The sequence below is a fragment of the Cheilinus undulatus genome, linkage group 7 (genome assembly GCF_018320785.1).
Source record: "Cheilinus undulatus linkage group 7, ASM1832078v1, whole genome shotgun sequence".
In the NCBI taxonomy this organism is placed as follows: Eukaryota; Metazoa; Chordata; class Actinopteri; order Labriformes; family Labridae; genus Cheilinus; species Cheilinus undulatus.
In genome coordinates, this window is record NC_054871.1 from 17,665,424 (window position 1) to 17,684,708 (window position 19,285).

The 19,285-nt window shown below is 38.4% G+C and overlaps 1 protein-coding gene across 3 annotated transcripts in view; it reads left to right on the forward strand.

The window, feature by feature from the left end:
• The window catches only part of dennd1b (DENN/MADD domain containing 1B), a 184,756-nt gene that overhangs the window by 77,920 nt on the left and 87,551 nt on the right, over window positions 1-19,285 (forward strand). For 2 of the 3 annotated variants that reach the window (XM_041791060.1, XM_041791061.1), the window contains exons 6-10: window positions 4,794-4,863; window positions 6,598-6,678; window positions 9,187-9,246; window positions 17,146-17,199; window positions 17,770-17,880. In XM_041791060.1, coding sequence (XP_041646994.1) covers window positions 4,794-4,863; window positions 6,598-6,678; window positions 9,187-9,246; window positions 17,146-17,199; window positions 17,770-17,880 — 376 coding nt within the window. The remainder of the gene's footprint in view (window positions 1-4,793; window positions 4,864-6,597; window positions 6,679-9,186; window positions 9,247-17,145; window positions 17,200-17,769; window positions 17,881-19,285) is intronic. The other variant, XM_041791062.1, reaches the window with a different exon arrangement.

Sequence of the window (19,285 nt, forward strand, 5' to 3'; positions counted from 1 at the left end):
AGCAATGAACTGTGAAGAGTAGGAGTATCTCTCTAAGCTTTTCCAAACTTTAACTTTGCATCAACAGAGACGACAGAGCCAGGGTGGACGAGGGGGGGAGATAAGTAGAACAAAACAATACATCTTTAAGTTATATTCAGTCCATTGCAATTTGAATAAAGCGTAAGAGCCTTTGTAGGAAGATGTTTGAAGAATATTGATAATTTGCGGTTGGCTGCCTTTCCCAGCAATCATGCGTTTTCCTCTAAAACAAAGGATTTACAGCACCTTGGTGTAGGAGTGTAATGACTGTGAGATCTGTGAGGCCTGACGGCTGCTCTGACAGCGAGAGTCCTATTTACATCCCCTTCAACTGTGAAAAATGAAGGATTAATGTCCAGAAGCCTGGCTTTTTAAACAGGAGGCAGAGATAACACCAAGGCTTTGTTCTCCCTCTAAGTCATTAAATCAGACCCAACTTTAAATGTAATCTGACCCCATATGCAGATATTTGCATTGTATGTTGCTTGACAGGGCAGAAATAGGTCTTCAGGTTGATATCCGGTCAGCATGTGAATTAACACACGCATGTTTGATTTTAGGCTCTTTCCTGCGAGTGTGACCTGATTGCAGTAAATCTTTTGCACAGACGTCAAAATATTGGCATGTTAAGAGGCTGATTGTTTCAGACTAATGGTCAGTCAACCTCTCTGATTGGTGCGCTTGGCTGCACCTCTCCGGGAACACGGCCTGTCGTTGGCCCCTCACGGATTTAGCAATATGAAAATTTGCATTAGGTTCACTTTATTGTTTTCTTGTTGTCTGTTAATTCCAGTCTACAGAGCAGCCAGTGACCCATGGCCTGCAAAGTCGTCAGACTGCAGCCCACCGCCTGAGCAGGACATCACATAAACCCACACAATGTTTCAACTTTGCTCAGTTTATTCTTTAACCAACAAATTGCTGATTAAAGCTCTTTCTTTCATTATGAAGTCGATTTAAAGAATTTCTTTCTGACTTGTATCAACACTTTCTTCCCTTGATGAATTTATTCTAACTACGGGTCCATATTTTTATCGATTGGCTCATTTGGACACTAATTTATGTTTCAACCTCTGCATCCAGGCAACTTAATGAAGCATTAATGGGAGTCTGTGTTTATTTCATTGCAATACTAACAAGTCCTTATCTAGGATCATTATTTATGCATGCAGACTCCATGTAAAAAAACCCAAACTAAATAAAAATTCAATACCTTGATAGGACACCATGTTTTTATTATTTGATTGCATAACATTAAATGAACTGAGCCCTTGCAGCTTTTATGCCAAAAAGAAAAATGTTGGCCATCTTCCACCGAGAAAAGCGAGTCGGACTTGGCCAAGAAAATGTCAACTTTGTAAAGAAAGCCATGCTGCAGATGCTTTTAGCTTATGGTGGGTGTACTTAGTGATTAGCTTTAACACAAACACCACAGTATAAATTATTTTGAGCTTGTTAATGAATTTATTAATCATGCATTAATACACAAGGAAAAGATTATTTTTAAATGTGAAGGACATGGAAAAAAAAAGCACAGAAAAGGGCAGAGGTAGGGGGAGGAGGGGCATCTCAGGCTGCATTTTTGTTAAGGCTGTGCATCTGTGAGCAGCATGCTTGTAAACTATTGCATCCTGAGTAGTACATAAAAGCTATGATGATTCTTTGTTAAATATTCTCAAATCCACTGTTTTCTTTTGTTTTCCTCTTTTTTTGCCCTTTATTTCAGCTGAAAGAGCAGAATTGACAGGAATCTGAAGCATGTAGAGACCCCCAGATACCAAGAATGTCATAATAAGGACGAGATAGCATTACCCTTTTTTTTCCTTCCTCCAGTGTAACAATGACTGTGTTCTTTGGTGCAGCTGTAACTGGGAACAGTATCTATTTTTGGTGTCCTGTATTTATCTGATATTTAAGTAATAGGTCAGCACATGAACACAGATATAATGTAAGGTTTAACCTAACAAGCTCACATCTAGGGGCGTAACTTAACTATTCTGTTCAAATATTATGTTTTATAGTTACCAATAAACATGGCTACTGATGTCAAACAAGATGAGCCGAAGGCAGATAGCACCGTCTTCTGCTATAAATGAGAACTGCAATTTATATTTTCTGGTCAAATCAATTTAAATTTTCCATATTTGTATCAATTTTTTATTTTATCTCAAGGTGTTGTGCCCTCACCACTGTTTGAAGTGGTAATATTCAAGAAATGGTGAAATAAGTAAGAGATCATTTTCAGGAGATAATATCTTCGTTTTTTTTTTTCTAGGGCTGTCACCATGATAACATTAATCACAATCAAGATCCATAGTTAATGCATTCATTTTTTAAATTGCATCAATCGCATGCTTTATTGTCATTCATCACACTTTGATTAAGCCGCTGTAGCGTCTCCCAGCAGACACAATTGCGTAAAATAAGTCCACCACTGTTCCTTTAAGTCTCATTTCAGTCATAACTAGAAAAGCACTCGGAGAGCGCAGACCTCCGCCATTAGCCCTATCTCCCAATAGTACAGAATCCTTTAAAAAATTCCTGGATCCAGACGGTGATTTAGATCACTCCCAAAATCTAATCAGTTTTTCCTTATGCCATTTCTGACATTTCCTGAAAATTTCATCTAAATCCATCCATAACTTTTTGAGTTATGTTGCTAACAAACAATCTAACAAACTAACTAACAAACCCTGTCGATCTCATAACCTCAGTGGCGGAGGTAATAAATCACGGATAGCTCAGTGAAAAGGTGAAAAGTCATCTGCACCTTGTGCAAAATCCATAACAAGTTCCTTTTTCTGTGGTTAAATTTATGTCATAATCTTCAATCTTCGCCAAGTTCCTTTTTTTCATTTCAAAATAAAAGGAAGTCTGTATCCAAACAAGAAGTCAGTTACCACTTGTTTAAGACAGAAAATCCAAAATGAAAAACAAAAAAACAGTTTTAAGTGTAAAATAGCTTTTGTTGAAAAGTTATTCCATGCTTTTATTTTCTATTTGTCTGGATTTTTGTATCTCTCTTTTTGGTGGTTCTGTGGTAGACATATTCAATACTCTTTAGCTCATCCAGAATTCTGTTTTCAGAATTTAATCAAAGACTGAAAGGCCCAAACCCACCGCTCTTGTTTTCAGCATACATTTTCAACTCTCTGTAATACAAGGAGTTGGTTTAAAAATGATTGAATCATATGTAAAGCCCTTACCTGGATCACTGTTACCTGTATTGTTGACATAGAATACTCACCTCACAGGTCTCTCTGATAATAAAATAAATGCCCTCTTGAGGTATTTACAATTAATTCCTAATCAGATCATGATGCTTTTATTCATTATGGTCCTTTACTTTAACTCCATACTGCAGACTCTGAGTTATTTCCGTTTCCCTTTTAAGGCAAATTGTTTGTTAATTTTAAGTTCGAATTAACTTTTTTTATTCCCCCTTTTAAATCTTATTTTATCCCATTTAAAGTTTTTTTTGTTACATTGTAATATCATACAGTTTGTCTCATATTGTATCTGTAATTCTGTTACGTGGTTCTTTATGGAAATTGTTGTGTGTGTTTTTTATGAAATATTATTCCGATTGAAGGACATTGAATCTATTCATGAGTGTGCTATCTAAATAAAGTTGACCTGTCTAGACTTGACTGACTATGTTTAAACTTTTGGTTTCATTTTGACGCCCCCTGTGGACAGATTAGTATGTTATCCACAGTATTTACTGGTTTTTCCCTTGACATGTGTAGGTCATATTTTCTGACATAAAATCTCATCCTGCTGCCTCTTATAAGAATTATTTATCAATCATTGAGAATCTTTGCCATGAAAAATACTTGTAAAGAAGCTGTTTGGCAGGTTGCAATTGATTACTATGTAGAACACCTTCCTCCTAGTGGTAGTTTCAGGGAATGAAAATAATATCATATAATTTTCTTTATACTGATGGTCCCGCTTGCTTTTGTGGCTCACAAAGTTGCATCAGTATTAATTTCATCCCGTTTTGTAACAGCTACAGGAGCGTTTATCTAGAAGTAATTTATTATAATTTTAAAGCACCTGAAGTTTTGGCATTTGCGTGTACAAAGCCATACCTCTAGTTGCTTTGTGATCTTTTTTCCCGTACATGTAGTGGTTTTCAAAATAAAGATCCTCTGAAAACCAAATCTATCACTCATTCAGAATCTTTGCTGGGGAAAATGTAAAAAAAAAAAAAAAAGGCTGTTTTTGCTGCAAGCTGTGACTCACTGACACCTACCCCCTGGCAGTAAATTGAGGCAATGAAAACAATAAATGATAGTTTTATATCAATGCTGATGGACGTGTTTGCTTGTTTGATTTATTAAGTGGCACCAGCCTTCATTTTAGCCTTTTCCAGAAAAGGCTACAAACTTCTCAGAGGAGCTTGAATATCATTAATTTAAAATAGTTTTAAAGCTCCTGTGAGGAAGTTTTGGCACCCCCTATGTACAAAGCTTTACCTCTAATTGGTAAAGGTTTTCCCTGAACATGAAATTATTTTTAATTTAAAAATATTTTAAATTAAATGCATCATTCATTGTGACTCTTTTCAGTGGCACCTACCCCGCTGTAGCTGCTCCAGGCATTAAAAATCACTAAATAGAAATGCTGGTTTTATGCTGATGATCCTTTATAGCTCATAAGAAAGCGCTGATATTGATCAGAGTCTGTTTCATAACCAGTTTAAACTCCTCAAAGGAGCTTTAAAAACTTTTGAATTAACATGCATCTTCTCTGTCTGTTTCTTGCAGTTATCTACCCTGGTTTGAAATCTACTACAAGTTGCTAAATACCCTCGCAGACTACTTAACAAAACAACAGGTAATCATGCCTTTGACTGCTGTTCTGTTTATTATTTCATGTGCACATTATTAGATGTGGTTTAAAGTACAGAAAATGCCAGTTTAAAGTTTGGTTGGTTTGATTTGGTTTAGAAACAAGCACACAGTTTAGCGTTTTTGAAACTGCACTGTGGTAAAATCTTTCCCTCCGTTGTGTTCTCCCACTGCATGCTGCATGTTGTCTTTTGTGTGCAAGTTTTGTTTGCCGTCTCGGGCTCGACTTGGCTGCTGTTGTTAGCAGCAACAATGTTGACATTTCACAGACCAAACGCTGATCTGACACTGGAAGTTATTCCTGATGATTTACTGGAAAACAAATCGTTAAGAAAAAAAAAGAAGACGAAACCACACGCACACAAGCACAGGGGAGCACACACAAACATCCACACACAAATGTTTCGCACTTCACAAAAGTCTTTTCCCCTGACTATTCAGTGCATTGTACTAGCAAAGGGAGGGAAATGTAAAATATGCAACAAACTGGAGAGATGTGCGGCGTCTAGTGCAGAGGGTGTAGGTGATGTTCCCATGTTTTGACTGAAGAGAGGAGGAAGACAGAGGAGAGGCAGGGAGGGAGGCAGAGAGGGGGGAGACATGCAGGGAGCTTTGGGACCATTTTCAATTGTCATGTAGTTGCTGCAGCTTCCAAGACCCTTAGAGAGCAATGATTGGGACAGAGAGCCATGCTAAAGAAGACAATCACAAACAGATCACATAAAAATTTCTCAGATTGAAAGGAATTTAGCTCTTAAATAAAAAGAGAGTCAAGTTAGTGTGAGGCTGAGAGAGAGGCAGAAAGATTGCTGGAAATCCTGGGTGACTGAAGTGTTAGTGTGCATGATTTGGTTTCTATTTACCCTGCTGTCCGTTCCAGGCGAGAGGGAGATGTTGACAGACGAGGGAAGACAGAAGAGCGATGAGGGTTTAAGGCGAGGGGTAAATGAACTGTTTCCCCAGGCCGTGTTGCTGACCATGCGTGTGAGCATTGAGCCTCTCATGACAGGAGGCTGTTCGATTGCACACAAGCCCCCCCTCCTCCTCTCTCTCCCTCCCACCCTTCCCATTCTCTTACTGTACATTGCCGCCCATCGCTCTCCGGTTTCTATTTCTCAAAAGCACACGCACATGCACATTTCCTCAAACGAGCAGCGACTCGTAGCCAAAACCAAAACAAAGTTCCCTGAGAGGGCATATAGAAAAAGGAAACAACAAAGCCTGACCTCTGTGTGAACATCACTTAGTTTAGTTTAGCTGCACAAAGTACAAGTTGCAAAGTGTCGTCCCCAAGAGTGTGAATGGCAGTCTTGCTGTGGAGCTCATAAATGCCCGAGGAATAATCCCGGGGCCTGTTCTGTGGTCAAGCGAGCCCTCATACAGCTTCTCAAAGCCCCCTCATCTCTGGAGCGGGGACCTCCTGCTTTAATTACCGGCAGCCTGCTCTCGGCCGTAAATCAACGCTGCCGGATAATAAGTGTCTGCAGCCCCACGTTCAGCCGTCTTTTAACCTCACCATTCCTCGTTAAACACATGTCAGTCGGATGTTTTCGAACCCTTCAGGCCTCGCTGCAGGATTGCCCTCTGGTCTGCAGCAGCGCCCGTCCTGGCACTGTTGTTAAGATTGACACATAACTCGCGACAACAACAAAACAAGTAAATAAAATTCATGTGTCCTATGTTGTTTTCTTCTTTTTGTTGTTTTCTCTCTCTCCCCCAGGAAAATGACTTGAATGACATGCTGAATTCTCTCTATGATCTGCCTGTGCCAAAGCCCTTCACGCCAGTCAACCTGAGTGTGGTAGGTATAGATCTTGTATTCCCCCTTATCACAGGCAGCAAGACAGCTGAGAGTGGAGGTAGAAACAGGAAGAGGAGGACAGGTAGGTTACTGCAGCAGTGTGTAGCATCAGGAAGGAGACAGCAGGGGAAGAAGAGTAGATAACAGCTGGCTCAAGTCGGTAAAAGTAGAGGAGAGGCAAAAAATATTGTGGCAAAGGTGAGACAAATAAGGAAAGATAATGAAAATTTAAATTAAATTGAGAAGAGGAGACTAACATTGCTGAAATAAAGACATCAAATATGAGAGATAGAAGGGAAAACAACAAAGCGCAGAGGTTAAAATCTGACGAGAGATAAGATACAAGACGCAGAGGGCCCATTGCTGACACTGTTTGGAAACAAGAAGTGGCGCTAACAGGTTTTTATGTGATAAGGCTGAGCTGGACTTGTTTTAAACTTGAAGGGTCCCTTCACAACCTGCCATCTCTCTTGCTTATCAAAAAGTGAAAGCACTTAACAAGTGCAGGTCACTCAAAATCAGCGTGTTTTATTTTACTCTTTCCCTTTAAAACTCTCGCACTTTGACATTTCTCACTCAAGGTCTGTGTAAGCAGAATGTAAAGGTTTTTTTGTGGTTTTGTTTGCAATATCTATACGACACCAATTCCTAAAAAAATAGGATGTTTTGTATAATTTTGATAAAACTGATTGTGAATGAAAATTGTGTTGAAAATAGCAGAAAGATAAATATCAAAATGGTAAATGGACTTGAGCTTGTGTAGCGCATTTCTAGCCTTCTGACTGCTCATTAGGCTTTTCCACCTAAGATCACACTAACTCATTCACACCACATTCATGCACTGATGACATGGGCTGCTATGTAAAGTCTCCATCATAGACATTCTCACAGTACTGACGCAGCAGTGGGAGCAATTTGGGGCTCAGTGACTTACCCATGGACACTTCAACACCTGAATGTCGGAGCTGGGGATCAAACATCTGACCTTGCAGAGGAGAAATGATGACTCTAGCGATGGCAGTAAATTAAAATTTAGATTAAATTGCAAAATAGCCTGCTGCAATTTGAAAATTGCAGGCGGTGCAATGTCTCTTTAACCTGATATGTCAAAACACCAGTTTTAAACTTTCTTTTTGCAGCAGAGATGGTATGCTTTATGCATTGTGAAAAGATTGAAGTGTCATTTATTTTTAGAATAGTTGATGAAAAAACCCTACTTTCCTGATTTTTGTATATGTTTATCTTGATCTGATAGAATAGCATAATATTGAACATTCCCTTCAAAACAACAATTCATATATCAATACATATCGAATTTGCGAATTTGACGGAAAACAAAGCAGTCACAGTTAGATCCTTCTGTCTAAATTGTTCAGCCCAAGCTAAATCTATCTGATATTGTGCTGGTTATCATATGTAAAGATTTAGCGTTTGTGTTTGCTGAAAAATACATAAGATGAGGAACTTAAAAAATGATCAGATATTACATTGATATCACAGTGTTGGGGGAGAAGTTGCAATTAGATTATTCCCCCAAATTGTTCATCCCTTATTTACAGCCATTGCTCATAATCAAATTTAACCTATGAAATGTCATTGTTAAAAACAAGATGGCTGCATCATCTGCATGGAGCTTTAAGCTGGCCCTAGGACGAGTTTTAGTCAAATTATTTGTAAATAGACTGAAATATAAAGGGCCAAGATTTGACCCTTGGGGAATACCCATTCTGTTGTTTAAAAAAGAAGATTTTTCTTGGTCAGCCTTCACAATCTTTTGTTTTTCCATTCCAAACACTTTTGAAAAATTTTACTGGCATGAAATTCAAAACAAAGTCTAAAAACCAATGACATTTCTCACTTTTGATATTTTAATATGTTGTCGTTTCTATTTTCAATCAAATGTGGGCTTCAGTGTTTTGCAAACAATAACATTCTGCTTTTATTTATATCTTACAAAATGTTAAGGAATTGGGGTTGTATTTTGGATTGCTCAAACTCCACACCATTATTAGATCAAAAAACTTTGAGTGCTGGCCTTTGTTCTTTTGTTTCTTTTTCGTTTGGCCATTTAAAGAAGTAATTCAGGCCCTTATGTGTAGAATAGCTCCCTGAAGGATGCTCATCTAATTACACAAATGAATTTATAACATAACCAGGCTAATGTGAGGTAATCAATAAGTCTGTGTAAAGGTTAACAAGGTCCATTAAGATTCCCAGTGTTTTATTTTTCCTTTGTGTCAGTTTTCTTTATCTGCCATGCATGGGAATAAATCTTTTTATCTGAATCTCTGAGCTTCGTTGGAAAAGCAGCCCCGGAGAACAGAGGTGATAGCTTCATCTCTTTTTCTGCAGAAGCCACTAGTTTGATATTTAATTGATGAAGCAGAATTATTCCCTAAAAGAGTGGCTTTTGTTTTATCATGGCAGCCAAGAAGAAGAAGGATCATTGTCCCCTTTCATGTGTGAACCCTGTTTTGTTCTCTCTCTCTCCCTCTCTCATTGTGCAAGAATGAGCAGTTGTATATTGCCACTGGGCAAGTACTGAGAGATCGGCGAAGCAAGGAGCTGGTGAGTGGAGGGGAATGAGTGAGCGGCAAGAGGCGGGAGGAGGGAAGAAGGCTGCTGTGAAATATGAAACCGCCGCTGTACTAATCGCATGGGAGCCACGGCTTTCCAATTTGGCCAAATAAGCTGCGCTATCTTTTTAAATATAACAAAAACAAACTATCCTGGGCCTTGGTGTATGTTTCTTCTCCTCTGGAAAACAATCAAACTTTGTAAATGATTAATGCCATTCCACGCTGCTATATTCTCTCTCTGAATATCAAAAGTTTTTTTTTCTCCCCTTTCTATGTTTAAAGCAAAGGCAATTGTGCTCAAAAAATCTCCTTGATGCCTTTCCAGTTAACCCACTTTCAATGTTTTTATATAAACATGTCTTCGAAAGAACAAGAATAAAGCAGATAAGCAAGCAAACAGCCAATGAAAGGCTGGGTTGAGTTGAGGAGCACGGCTTGTGATTATCACAATGCCATGAATTTGTAGACCATCGGGGAAACATTATTTAGCACACAGAGCAAAGGAAAAGAAAGCTGGAGAGAATACAGAATACTGTAGCTACTGTATGTGTGGATATGGGGGATTTATTGATGTATTGCCTCAAGTCTTTGATTACAATTTAATATGCTTAGTTAAGATAGCTTGTTTTACAATTTTTGTTCAGTTATCTTACTCATCTTGTATAGACTTCTTTTTTACACAGATCTATTAGAAGATATTTTTAAATCTACTCTTTCAGCAGCATAAGGATAAAAGTTGGAATTATCTCAATGTAAAGAGAAATTTGCTCAGAAGGCCAGAAGATCAGTGGAAAATGAATACAGCTCTGCTTTACTTTCATTACATAGACGTGTTAAAATGGGGCTTGCAAAGTTATGGTTGGCATCAAGGTATAAGATACAAATATATCCATAGAGTCAACATTATATTATTTTACAAAACCCAGAAAGTTCTAGTGGTATTACAAGAAAACTGCAAATCTCTACATTCAGCTAAGGTTCAGTCCCAGTACCTGCCCCTACATTTTTCTTCTAGTGGTAGGGTGTCCTGATTCTTGTTGGAATGGAGGGATAGGATGAAATGCAAGGGGTATGTGGCCCTTCAAACAAAGATTTTTAAAAAACAGACTCCAAACTGAGGGAATCTCCCAGAATACCTTGCAATCATTGGCAAGATGGCTGCACTGAAATAAGTGTACAGTGGTGGTATTTTGTCTGTAAGTAAGTTTTAAAAACCCAACAACCATCTAAAATCTTAGTTTTAATTAGGGCTGTCAAGTAATTAGAATTTTATTGCAAAAAAAAATCAGAATTTTGCATCTAAAACTTTTTTGTTTAATTACCTTTGTACTGTCTTATATTGAGTCTTTTGTCCCCATGTTTGGATACAGGCATGCTTTTATGTTGAAATACAATAAGAGTAAATTGTAAAAGTATATTTCAGTATTTTTGAAGTTTGGTTGTGTAAGGTACTCAGCACTAGTAGTGGCATTAGCCTCCAGAGATTTCAGTGAGTGTTAGCCCTTTAAGCCTGACATACTTGGGAAGCTAGGCTATACAGCGCTACAGATAGGTACAGTTGATGTGTGTAATTTAGTAAATTTCAGGTAAAAATGGGCCAAAAGTCAATGCTGGCTTGTTTGAAGTGTTTTATTTTTCGACCTGGAAAGCGTCTGTGTTTGGCACTATTTTGCAAAGTGAGCTTCAACTACTGGGTTCATGTTCCTCCACTTCAGCGTGCCTGATCAGCTGTATGAGTCTTTGTCAGGGAAACTAAACTAAACTAAAACTAGTTATTTCTGTTCATTTTTCCACTTCAACAGGTTGACACATTGTTTTTTATAAAATAAACATTTTGTTCTGACTATAGATGTGTAATTATCAGCCATTAGAAGAATACAGTGACAGCCATAAACCTACTTGAATGATAAATTTCCATTCAACTCTTCTGGATGGGGTTGGTTTCTCCAATTCATCCTCAGAAAGTTGAAAAGGGTTTGTAAAACAATGGCAATCAGCAACAAGGAACTCTGGATGGGGAGTGATGCAGACTGCAGGCATCTGTGAGCCTCTATCCTCAATCAGAAATGTACTGACGAAGTGCTGCAAGGTCCCATCCCAGATGGCAGTTGCTTTCTGGATGCTGGGGATCACTTTTCAGCCCTCTTGAGGTGTCATGGGACTAACTGAACGAAACACCAGTGGAGGAGTTCCCACTTGACAACCTCTGTGAAGTGTTGGCTACTTGATGCCTATCAGTCGCACTGTTGACTTGTGGAGGCGAATTGTAAGGATTTAAGCGGGTTTAGGAACTTCTTTGCTGAGTGCTCATCCTCTCTGTAGAGCACAAGTATCTTGTGTTCACTTCAAATTTGTGTTTTAGGGCATTGACTCACAGTTTGCACACATACACCGCCAAGTAACTGTGGGGCTTTTCTTCTAAACAGTCTCCACTAAAATTTCTTTCTTTCGTTCATTCTGTAACATTAATGCCACTTAAGTCGAAACCACTTAAATCAGTTTTGTTTCTCATTTTGTTGTTGATTTCTCTGTTGAAGCCCACAGACCCAAACAGCTGATCAGAAATGCTGAGGCAGAAGAACACAGTTGGCTAGTAGGTCACTAGCCAAAGCTTGCATCACAAGCATCACACAAGCTTTCAGGGTGAAATTATAAAATGCTTTAAAAAACTTTTGATGTTGCATACAATTGAGCCAACTTTGTTTTTTAGCCCACTTTGACCTTAAACTCACTAAAGTTTACTGAGTAACTGTAGCTGTCTATAGCACTATATAGCCGAGTTTCTCCAAGTGCTTCATTATTTAAGGGGAAATGCACTGAAATCACTGGAGGCTAATGCCACTATGAGTGCCAAGTACCTTATACAACCAGACTTCAAAAATTCTGAAATATCCCTTTAAGTAGCAGGGGGCTATTGCAGTGGCTGCAGGAGGACAATTCAGTGGTTTAACAAAAGTCTGCTGAAAAGCACGTAATTAATGCAATTTAAAGAATTGTGCTCTTGTTATGGGTCTTGATCAATCACAATTTATGCATTAATGCTGACAGCCCTGGTTTAATGTTGTTCCAAAGCATTTTTTTTTAATCTTGAACAAGCATTTTTTAATAGCTCATTATAGAGGTGTAATGTCATCATGCCTGTTCATGTAGCTACCACCAACACTTACTGATGTCCTACCAGGAACTTGAGGGGGCCACTAATGTTGTAGGGGATGATTTTACCACCACCTTAGGGGGCACTCAGAAACAAGGGGAAGGGGTTAAAGTTAGAAACTGGACTGAACCCCCAAAAAATTAGGTTGACAGTAAAAACATGGACCTCATTCAGATCTATAAGAATTTATGATTTAAACTATCTTTAAAAAGAGTTTGATGTTGATAGCTGTTAGATGTATTTATTTATTTATTTTTATTTAACCTTTATTTAACCAGGAAAAACTCATTGAGATAAAAAGTCTCTTTTCAAGTGTCCTGGCCAAGACAGGACAAGCATCACAATGAACAAAGATTCATATAAGCGGCCACACATATAAGCATAATAGCACACTAGAAAACAAGAAATAAACAAAAAAGTAGAATATTTGTGAAATTGGACAACATTCATAAAGCCCTCATTGATCATGTAGAACATCTACAAACAGATGCATCTGCCTCCAAGTCATCCAGCATCCTCTTAAAAGCGTACGGTGACACCAAGTCATAAAGTTTCAGGTCCTTTTGTAATTCATTCGAATTCCACCAGCTTGGCTGTGTGGTCATTAAAGAATCAATCAATCATTCCAGTCAAAGGAGCAGCAAATTTGAAGGCCTTTTACTTTATGAAGTCGATGGCTAGCCCCTAACACCTCGAGCTGCCTTTTCATGTTATGTAAAATATAGCTTAGCCCTTTTTTCAAATAACCAAACTTGTAGCAGTTAATGTGTTGGAGTTAACCAACAGCTTAAACCCTTACTAGCTTACATCCTCACCCCAGCTGTTATATAACTCTAAACTGACCAGTAGACTTTTCCTGAAACAAAGAAGAGCATTTCACAGTGTAATTCCATCACCACCAAATATACATTTACAATTTATCTTCAGAATGAGAATATAGAAAGAATAAAAGTGTGAATTTTTCTTTGTCTTTTTCTTTTGCACATCTGTAAGGAGCAGAAGAATCCAGCAGGTTTTACTACATTTCTTAGAAGTTCGCAGTAAAAAGAGCATATGGTTGGTTTTCTATTACAAATATTAATCTGCCAAAAGCAAAGACAAACACAACACATTTAGGCACAAAATATGCATAAATATATTATTCTCTAGACTAAAACAAAATCCTCTCTAACAAATTCTTAAACAGCGTACATATTAAGGAGTGTTGAAAGCTTTTAAGTGCAAAGACCTTTTAAAGTGCTTGTTTTTAGTAAACAGTGAAGGTTTCAGGGTATTGGTGCAAAATAAGCATTTATATAAAGCCCTTGTATTTGAACATTCAAACAGATCTGTTTACTGTAAAGCAGAGGCTGTGGGAGTGATTTGTAAATGCACACAAAGGGAAACACTGTAAGCCACTTTAGTGTTTGTTAGGCTTTGCACAGATGACCCTCCTCTGGGAATAAAACAGTTGTTTTCATGTTATTGAATACTCCTGCTAAATAAATATCTGGGTTTGTTTTACATTAAACTCCAGTATTAACCACCGCTGCCATTTCTTTGTTATTAAGGCCTGTTAGTGATTTATTTGCTTAAATACTGTCACTCACTGCTAATTAGCATCAGTCTTATCACAGGTGGTAATTTAATTAAAACAGTTGGAAGAAATTACCCTGCAGTCTTCAAAAGCAAAAGTTATACCATATTGTTTTAACATGAATGATTCAACCTAAAATAATTTCTTATCCTCCTTCTAGTCATTTAAAGCTGTTGCATCTTTAAACTTCTGTTTTTTTATTCTGAGAGGATTTTTCTTTCTCTTATTTTCTGATTTCTCTATAATCAGAGATGTGTTTCTCAGTGGTGATACTCTGTTGCATGGGGCTGCTAACTGTGAATGGCTCTTCTTATGTTTGCATACCCTCTATCAAGTTTATTTATTACTTTTTATGTTGTCCTATCTATTTATGATGTCTTTTCAAGTGTTTTGAAAAACACTGTTTTTTCAAGTATGGTAGTCCCATGTCTATAATTTTTATACCTTTATTTTTAAGACAGTAGGACAATGAATAGAGTCTGAAATAGGGATGAGACATGTGGGAAAGAGGCCACAGGCCGGACTTGAACCCAGGCTGCCTGCATATATGGAGCGCACTCTAACAACTAGGCCATCTGTACCCCAAAGCCTCTCTTAAAGGCCCTGTAGAGTGAAATCCACACTTTGTGTCTTAAAAGGAACCCTGCATGATCAGACAAGTTAGTCTTGTTGGATAGATATTTGTATGTCTCAAATGTATATTAAACTAAAAACTCACTAAATATCCCACATATCTGCATTTTGAGTACATTTCAGCTCATAAACTCACCAGGAGACCGCCATGTTTTCATCCGCGTCACGGAGTATGATGTCACGGTTCTGCAGCGCTCCTCTCCGTTGTTAAGCAGTAACCGTTTTTCAGATGGTTTTTCAGTTAGCAGCTGTTGCTGACATGAGTTTGCTGCGCGTTGGTTTTGTCTCCCTGCTGTCAAAGCTCTGTCAAAGCTCATTCCTACAAAGTTTTACCTCAGTAAACCTTCATCAAATGACTACATTGAGTGTATAGTACTACATTGAGTGTGTAGTGGAAGCATGCCGGGAGCTTTTCAAAATAAAAGTATTATGTACATAGAATGGAGTTTCTCCAAAGAAATGCTAAAGCAGACTTTTACTTTGAAAGGCACCAACCGGAAGTCCTTTCGTATTGTGATTTTCTTTACCTTAACTGTGTGGAAACAGAGAGCTTCATAAAAAAGAGAAGTTCGGGGAACAGCTTTATTAAACAGACGCATTTCAGCTTGTGGCCTTCATCTGGTTCATAAAGAAACAGATTTCAAACATTTTCTACCCATGTGGACGCACATATTTGCTACAACAATGTAAATATGGCTCTGTATTTATCATTTTCTTGTCTAGATGGACAGATAACTGCTCGTGGTGCAAATATAATATAGAAGAGACCTCTAATTTAAGAATTCTCCATGCATGAGATCTGCTGTGTTTCTGAGATGCAGCCTTAACACTGGCTTCCAGTCTGAAACAGGTCACTGCATAGGATCACCGCGGAACTGTGACGTCATGGCGCCAGCGCGGACCAAACGGGACCAAAACATGGTGGTTTCCTGGTGAATTTATAAACTCAAATGACACAAAATGCAGATATCTTGTGAGTTTTTTTTTTAGTTCATTATGTATATGAGAGATACAAATATCTATCCAACAAGATGAACTTGTCTGATCGTGCAGGGTTCCTTTTAACACACTTGATATGTTGGAATCAGGTTGCTGTAAACCTAAAAAAACACTGAGATCGACCTGTGACTGAATTTTGGATTAAGACCGTTAGAAAGTTTTTCACCTCTCCTAAGTTGAGCCCATGACATAACTGGTCTTGATGGGGAATTACCCTGCCCCCTTAAGCACAGTCTGTTGTTAGCGTATGTCCCTGCTTTCATTGACAGTTAACAGCCAGCTATATGCTGCATTGTTGTTTACTGTGAGGTAAATTTCCCAAAATGATAAGCCATGGTGGCCTATGGGTCATTGTTAGCATCATCATCAAGAGATTTGTGCCAGAAAACAATAATTTAACCCCCAAACTCTGTCTCTATGCTGTGGCACAAAGCCATGCAGCTGCGCTCTGATCAGAAGAATTTTTTCAGTTGGAGATGACTGTATTTCCCCTAAGTGGGCGTGGCTTCAGCTCATTCAGTGGACACGCCCACACCATCCGAGAGCAGATTTTACTACCTTATTTCTTATGCTTTTGAAGCTTGATTTTGTAAACTAACAGATGTTTTTTGTGACTGAAATTTGGCCTGGTGGTTCATAACACAATAGTCTTTCATACAAAAAACCTAAAATCAAGATTTTATAAATTATTTTTCAGGGACTTTAAAGATCCTAAATTTCTCAATCAGACTTATAAATTTCTCATTCAATCAAGGACACAAATCCAAGGCCATAGATCAAATGAGTTTTATACTTCGAATTAAACTGTAACTTATTGTTAATCTGATTTTACGTTTTTGTTGGATAACAGGTAAACAATGGCAAGTTTTGAAGGTTTTGTTTTTGCAGTTGTAGAGGCTAAAAGCTGCGCCACAGCGGATTAAAAGGTAGATCTGCAACAGATGGTTGATGCGAAGGCCTAGAGAAAGGCAGGTGCACAACAGGAGAGAGAGAGAGTGTGCGTTAGAGACACAATAGTGTGTTTCAGGTGGTGGTTTTGTCTACCTGTCTCAAAACAGCACCTCTCTCAGGCCCCTTTGATCTGAACACTGAACTTGCCCTGCTCTCCCAAAGTGAGACAGGCAGCCTTGTGATCCTTTAAACAACCTGTGTGTGTGTCTGTGTGAAGGCACACGCTCACACATGGGCTCAGACACTTTTGTGTGTGCGTGATGGTGCTCCGCAGGCCTATTTAATGCTTAAATAAAGACTCAGTTTTCCACCGGAGACATCACCCCAGTCTGTGTCTATGGGGAGCTGAGCTGCAACTGAGCCTCTCTCTGTTCTGTAGGCCTGATAAAAGCATTGCCACAGTTCAGACACCAGCTCAGCAATTCATATAGACAGAGCTGAAGATGAGCCATAAATCATAGAACAAAGTGAAAGGCCTCTCCCCTCCCTCTTCCCCTCATTCTCTTCTTGTTGAGTGCTATGCTTCACTTGTGACCTTCCCCTTTTCTCTCTCCTGCGTGTTTGTGTTTTTGCAGCACTCCTACTTCATCGCCCCGGATATCAATGGACTGCCAACTATCCCTGAGAGCGTAAGTATTCACGGAGTAAAAGACAAGAAAAGAGACTCTGGGAGATAAAGAGGGACCCCTTTCTTCTGGAAACATCTTTGCCTCTAATCGTTTTTAATCAGATACACTTGTCACCTTTTGAAATCATTGCATCACGCTCTTGTTGCAGTTTTATCTCCTGTGGTGCTTGTACTTTTAATGTCGAAGTTCAGTGATCGCCATGGGTATTAGAGGATTCAAACTGTTCTTTGTTGATTTTGTATTCAAATTTTTGCTCAAGTTGAGCGCCCTAACTCTTTATGGAACGTTACAAGAGATAAAAACAGTGATCAGTCTGACAAATTGAGCTAGCATTGATCTGTTTTTTTGCAAACCTGCCTTTATCAGATGAATTGAAAACAAAAATGCAGTTAAAAATCTCTATTTCTGCTAAGAAATATGTTCAGGCATAAAAGTCTTCTCTCAGCCAGTACCTCACGAGTCTCTTTAAGGCCCACTCACAGTCTGCAGCATTGACACTTTTCCTGTAAGCAATGTGTGCAAGGACAGTTTGTTATGTTCCTGCATCTCCTTCTGTTCCTGTCTCTCCAGAGAAACCTGACAGAGTACTTTGTGGCTGTGGACATCAACAACATGCTCCAGCTCTATGCCAGTATGCTGCACGAACGGCGCATCATCATTACCTCAAGCAAGCTTAGCACTGTGAGTCCATAATCCCCCTCCTCTTCCCTTCCTCTCTCTCGTCTTCTCTCTCAGTTTGGCCTGTCAGATACCAGGGGAAGAGAGGCTAGAGAAGAGTTCAGATCATAGAGGATAAGTTTCTAAACAGTTGATTCAAGCTGTGATTATGCTTTTTATTAGAAATTTCCCTGCGTTTACAATTTGTTTTTATTTTTGAACTTTTAGCACAGTATAGTGACAACAAGCAAACTAAACACAAAGTTTGCTAAATTATACATGTATTGAGTTACCTTGATTGCCAGTGAAAAACCATAACAAAGAGTAGTTATGTCAAGAACCACCAACATAAAGAGCTGGTTAACTGTGATTTATGACCTGTGTGTACTGTGTATTATTAACTTCACTCAGTTAAATATTGCTAACACTGCAGAAAATACTACATTAGTGTGCAAAACTAATCTTCAGATTTCTGCAAAGTAGGAAAAATGTCTTTTTTATGCATAAAACACCAGGGAGAGGTCAATTCAAAAGAAATAGAAATTGAAGCCTGCTTACCCTACTTGATGCCTTTGTTATCATATCATGAAGATTATGCTCAACGCCTATGTTAAACTGTCACTATTTACATGCCAAATGATAAGGGATACACGATATTACTGGCATGATATCGGTATCGGCAGATATTTGCTTAAAAAGTGAAATATCCTATCTGTAGATATGAAAATGATTGCTGATGGATATTTTGGCTATAAAAATTGGCCTATATTAGCTATAAATACTGACTGTACAAACAAATAAGTCAGTAGAGTTTCAGGCTGGATTAAAAGACCTATGTCAACTGAAGTTTATTTCTTTATTCATCATCATTCCTTACACTCTAATGTGTGTTTAAGGACAGAAAAGTAATAATTTGTCAATTGTCAGACTTTAAAGTGTGTGTTTTAAGGACTGAAGTTTGAGGTATGAACTACATTTGAGTACCAGTATCAGCTAAAATCAGTTTGTAAATATCTTCATATAGAATATTTGCAAAAATCCGTTATCGTTCATCCCTACAAATGATCAAAACGTTGTCATTGAGGTTGGTGAGACAGATAACAGAGTTGCAGGCATGAAACATTAAAACATAAAAACACTTCAACCAATCCTGAATCACAGATCAGAAAGTCATCAGTCAAAACATCTACCCCCGATGCAGCTTTCACCAATGCCTTCAGTCTACTTAAAAACAGTTGAAAGAGACCAGCTTCCCGATACATACATTTTCCTGCAGAAGATTCCAGGCTGCAGGAGCAGCATATCTGAAACTCCTTTTACCCATCTCAAGACTTTGGTCACGTATGGCAAAAGTAAATTTTGTGACTGAGTCAGGAGTGAAGACTATAGTTTCCAGAAATTTTCACATTATTAAAATAACGTATGATGG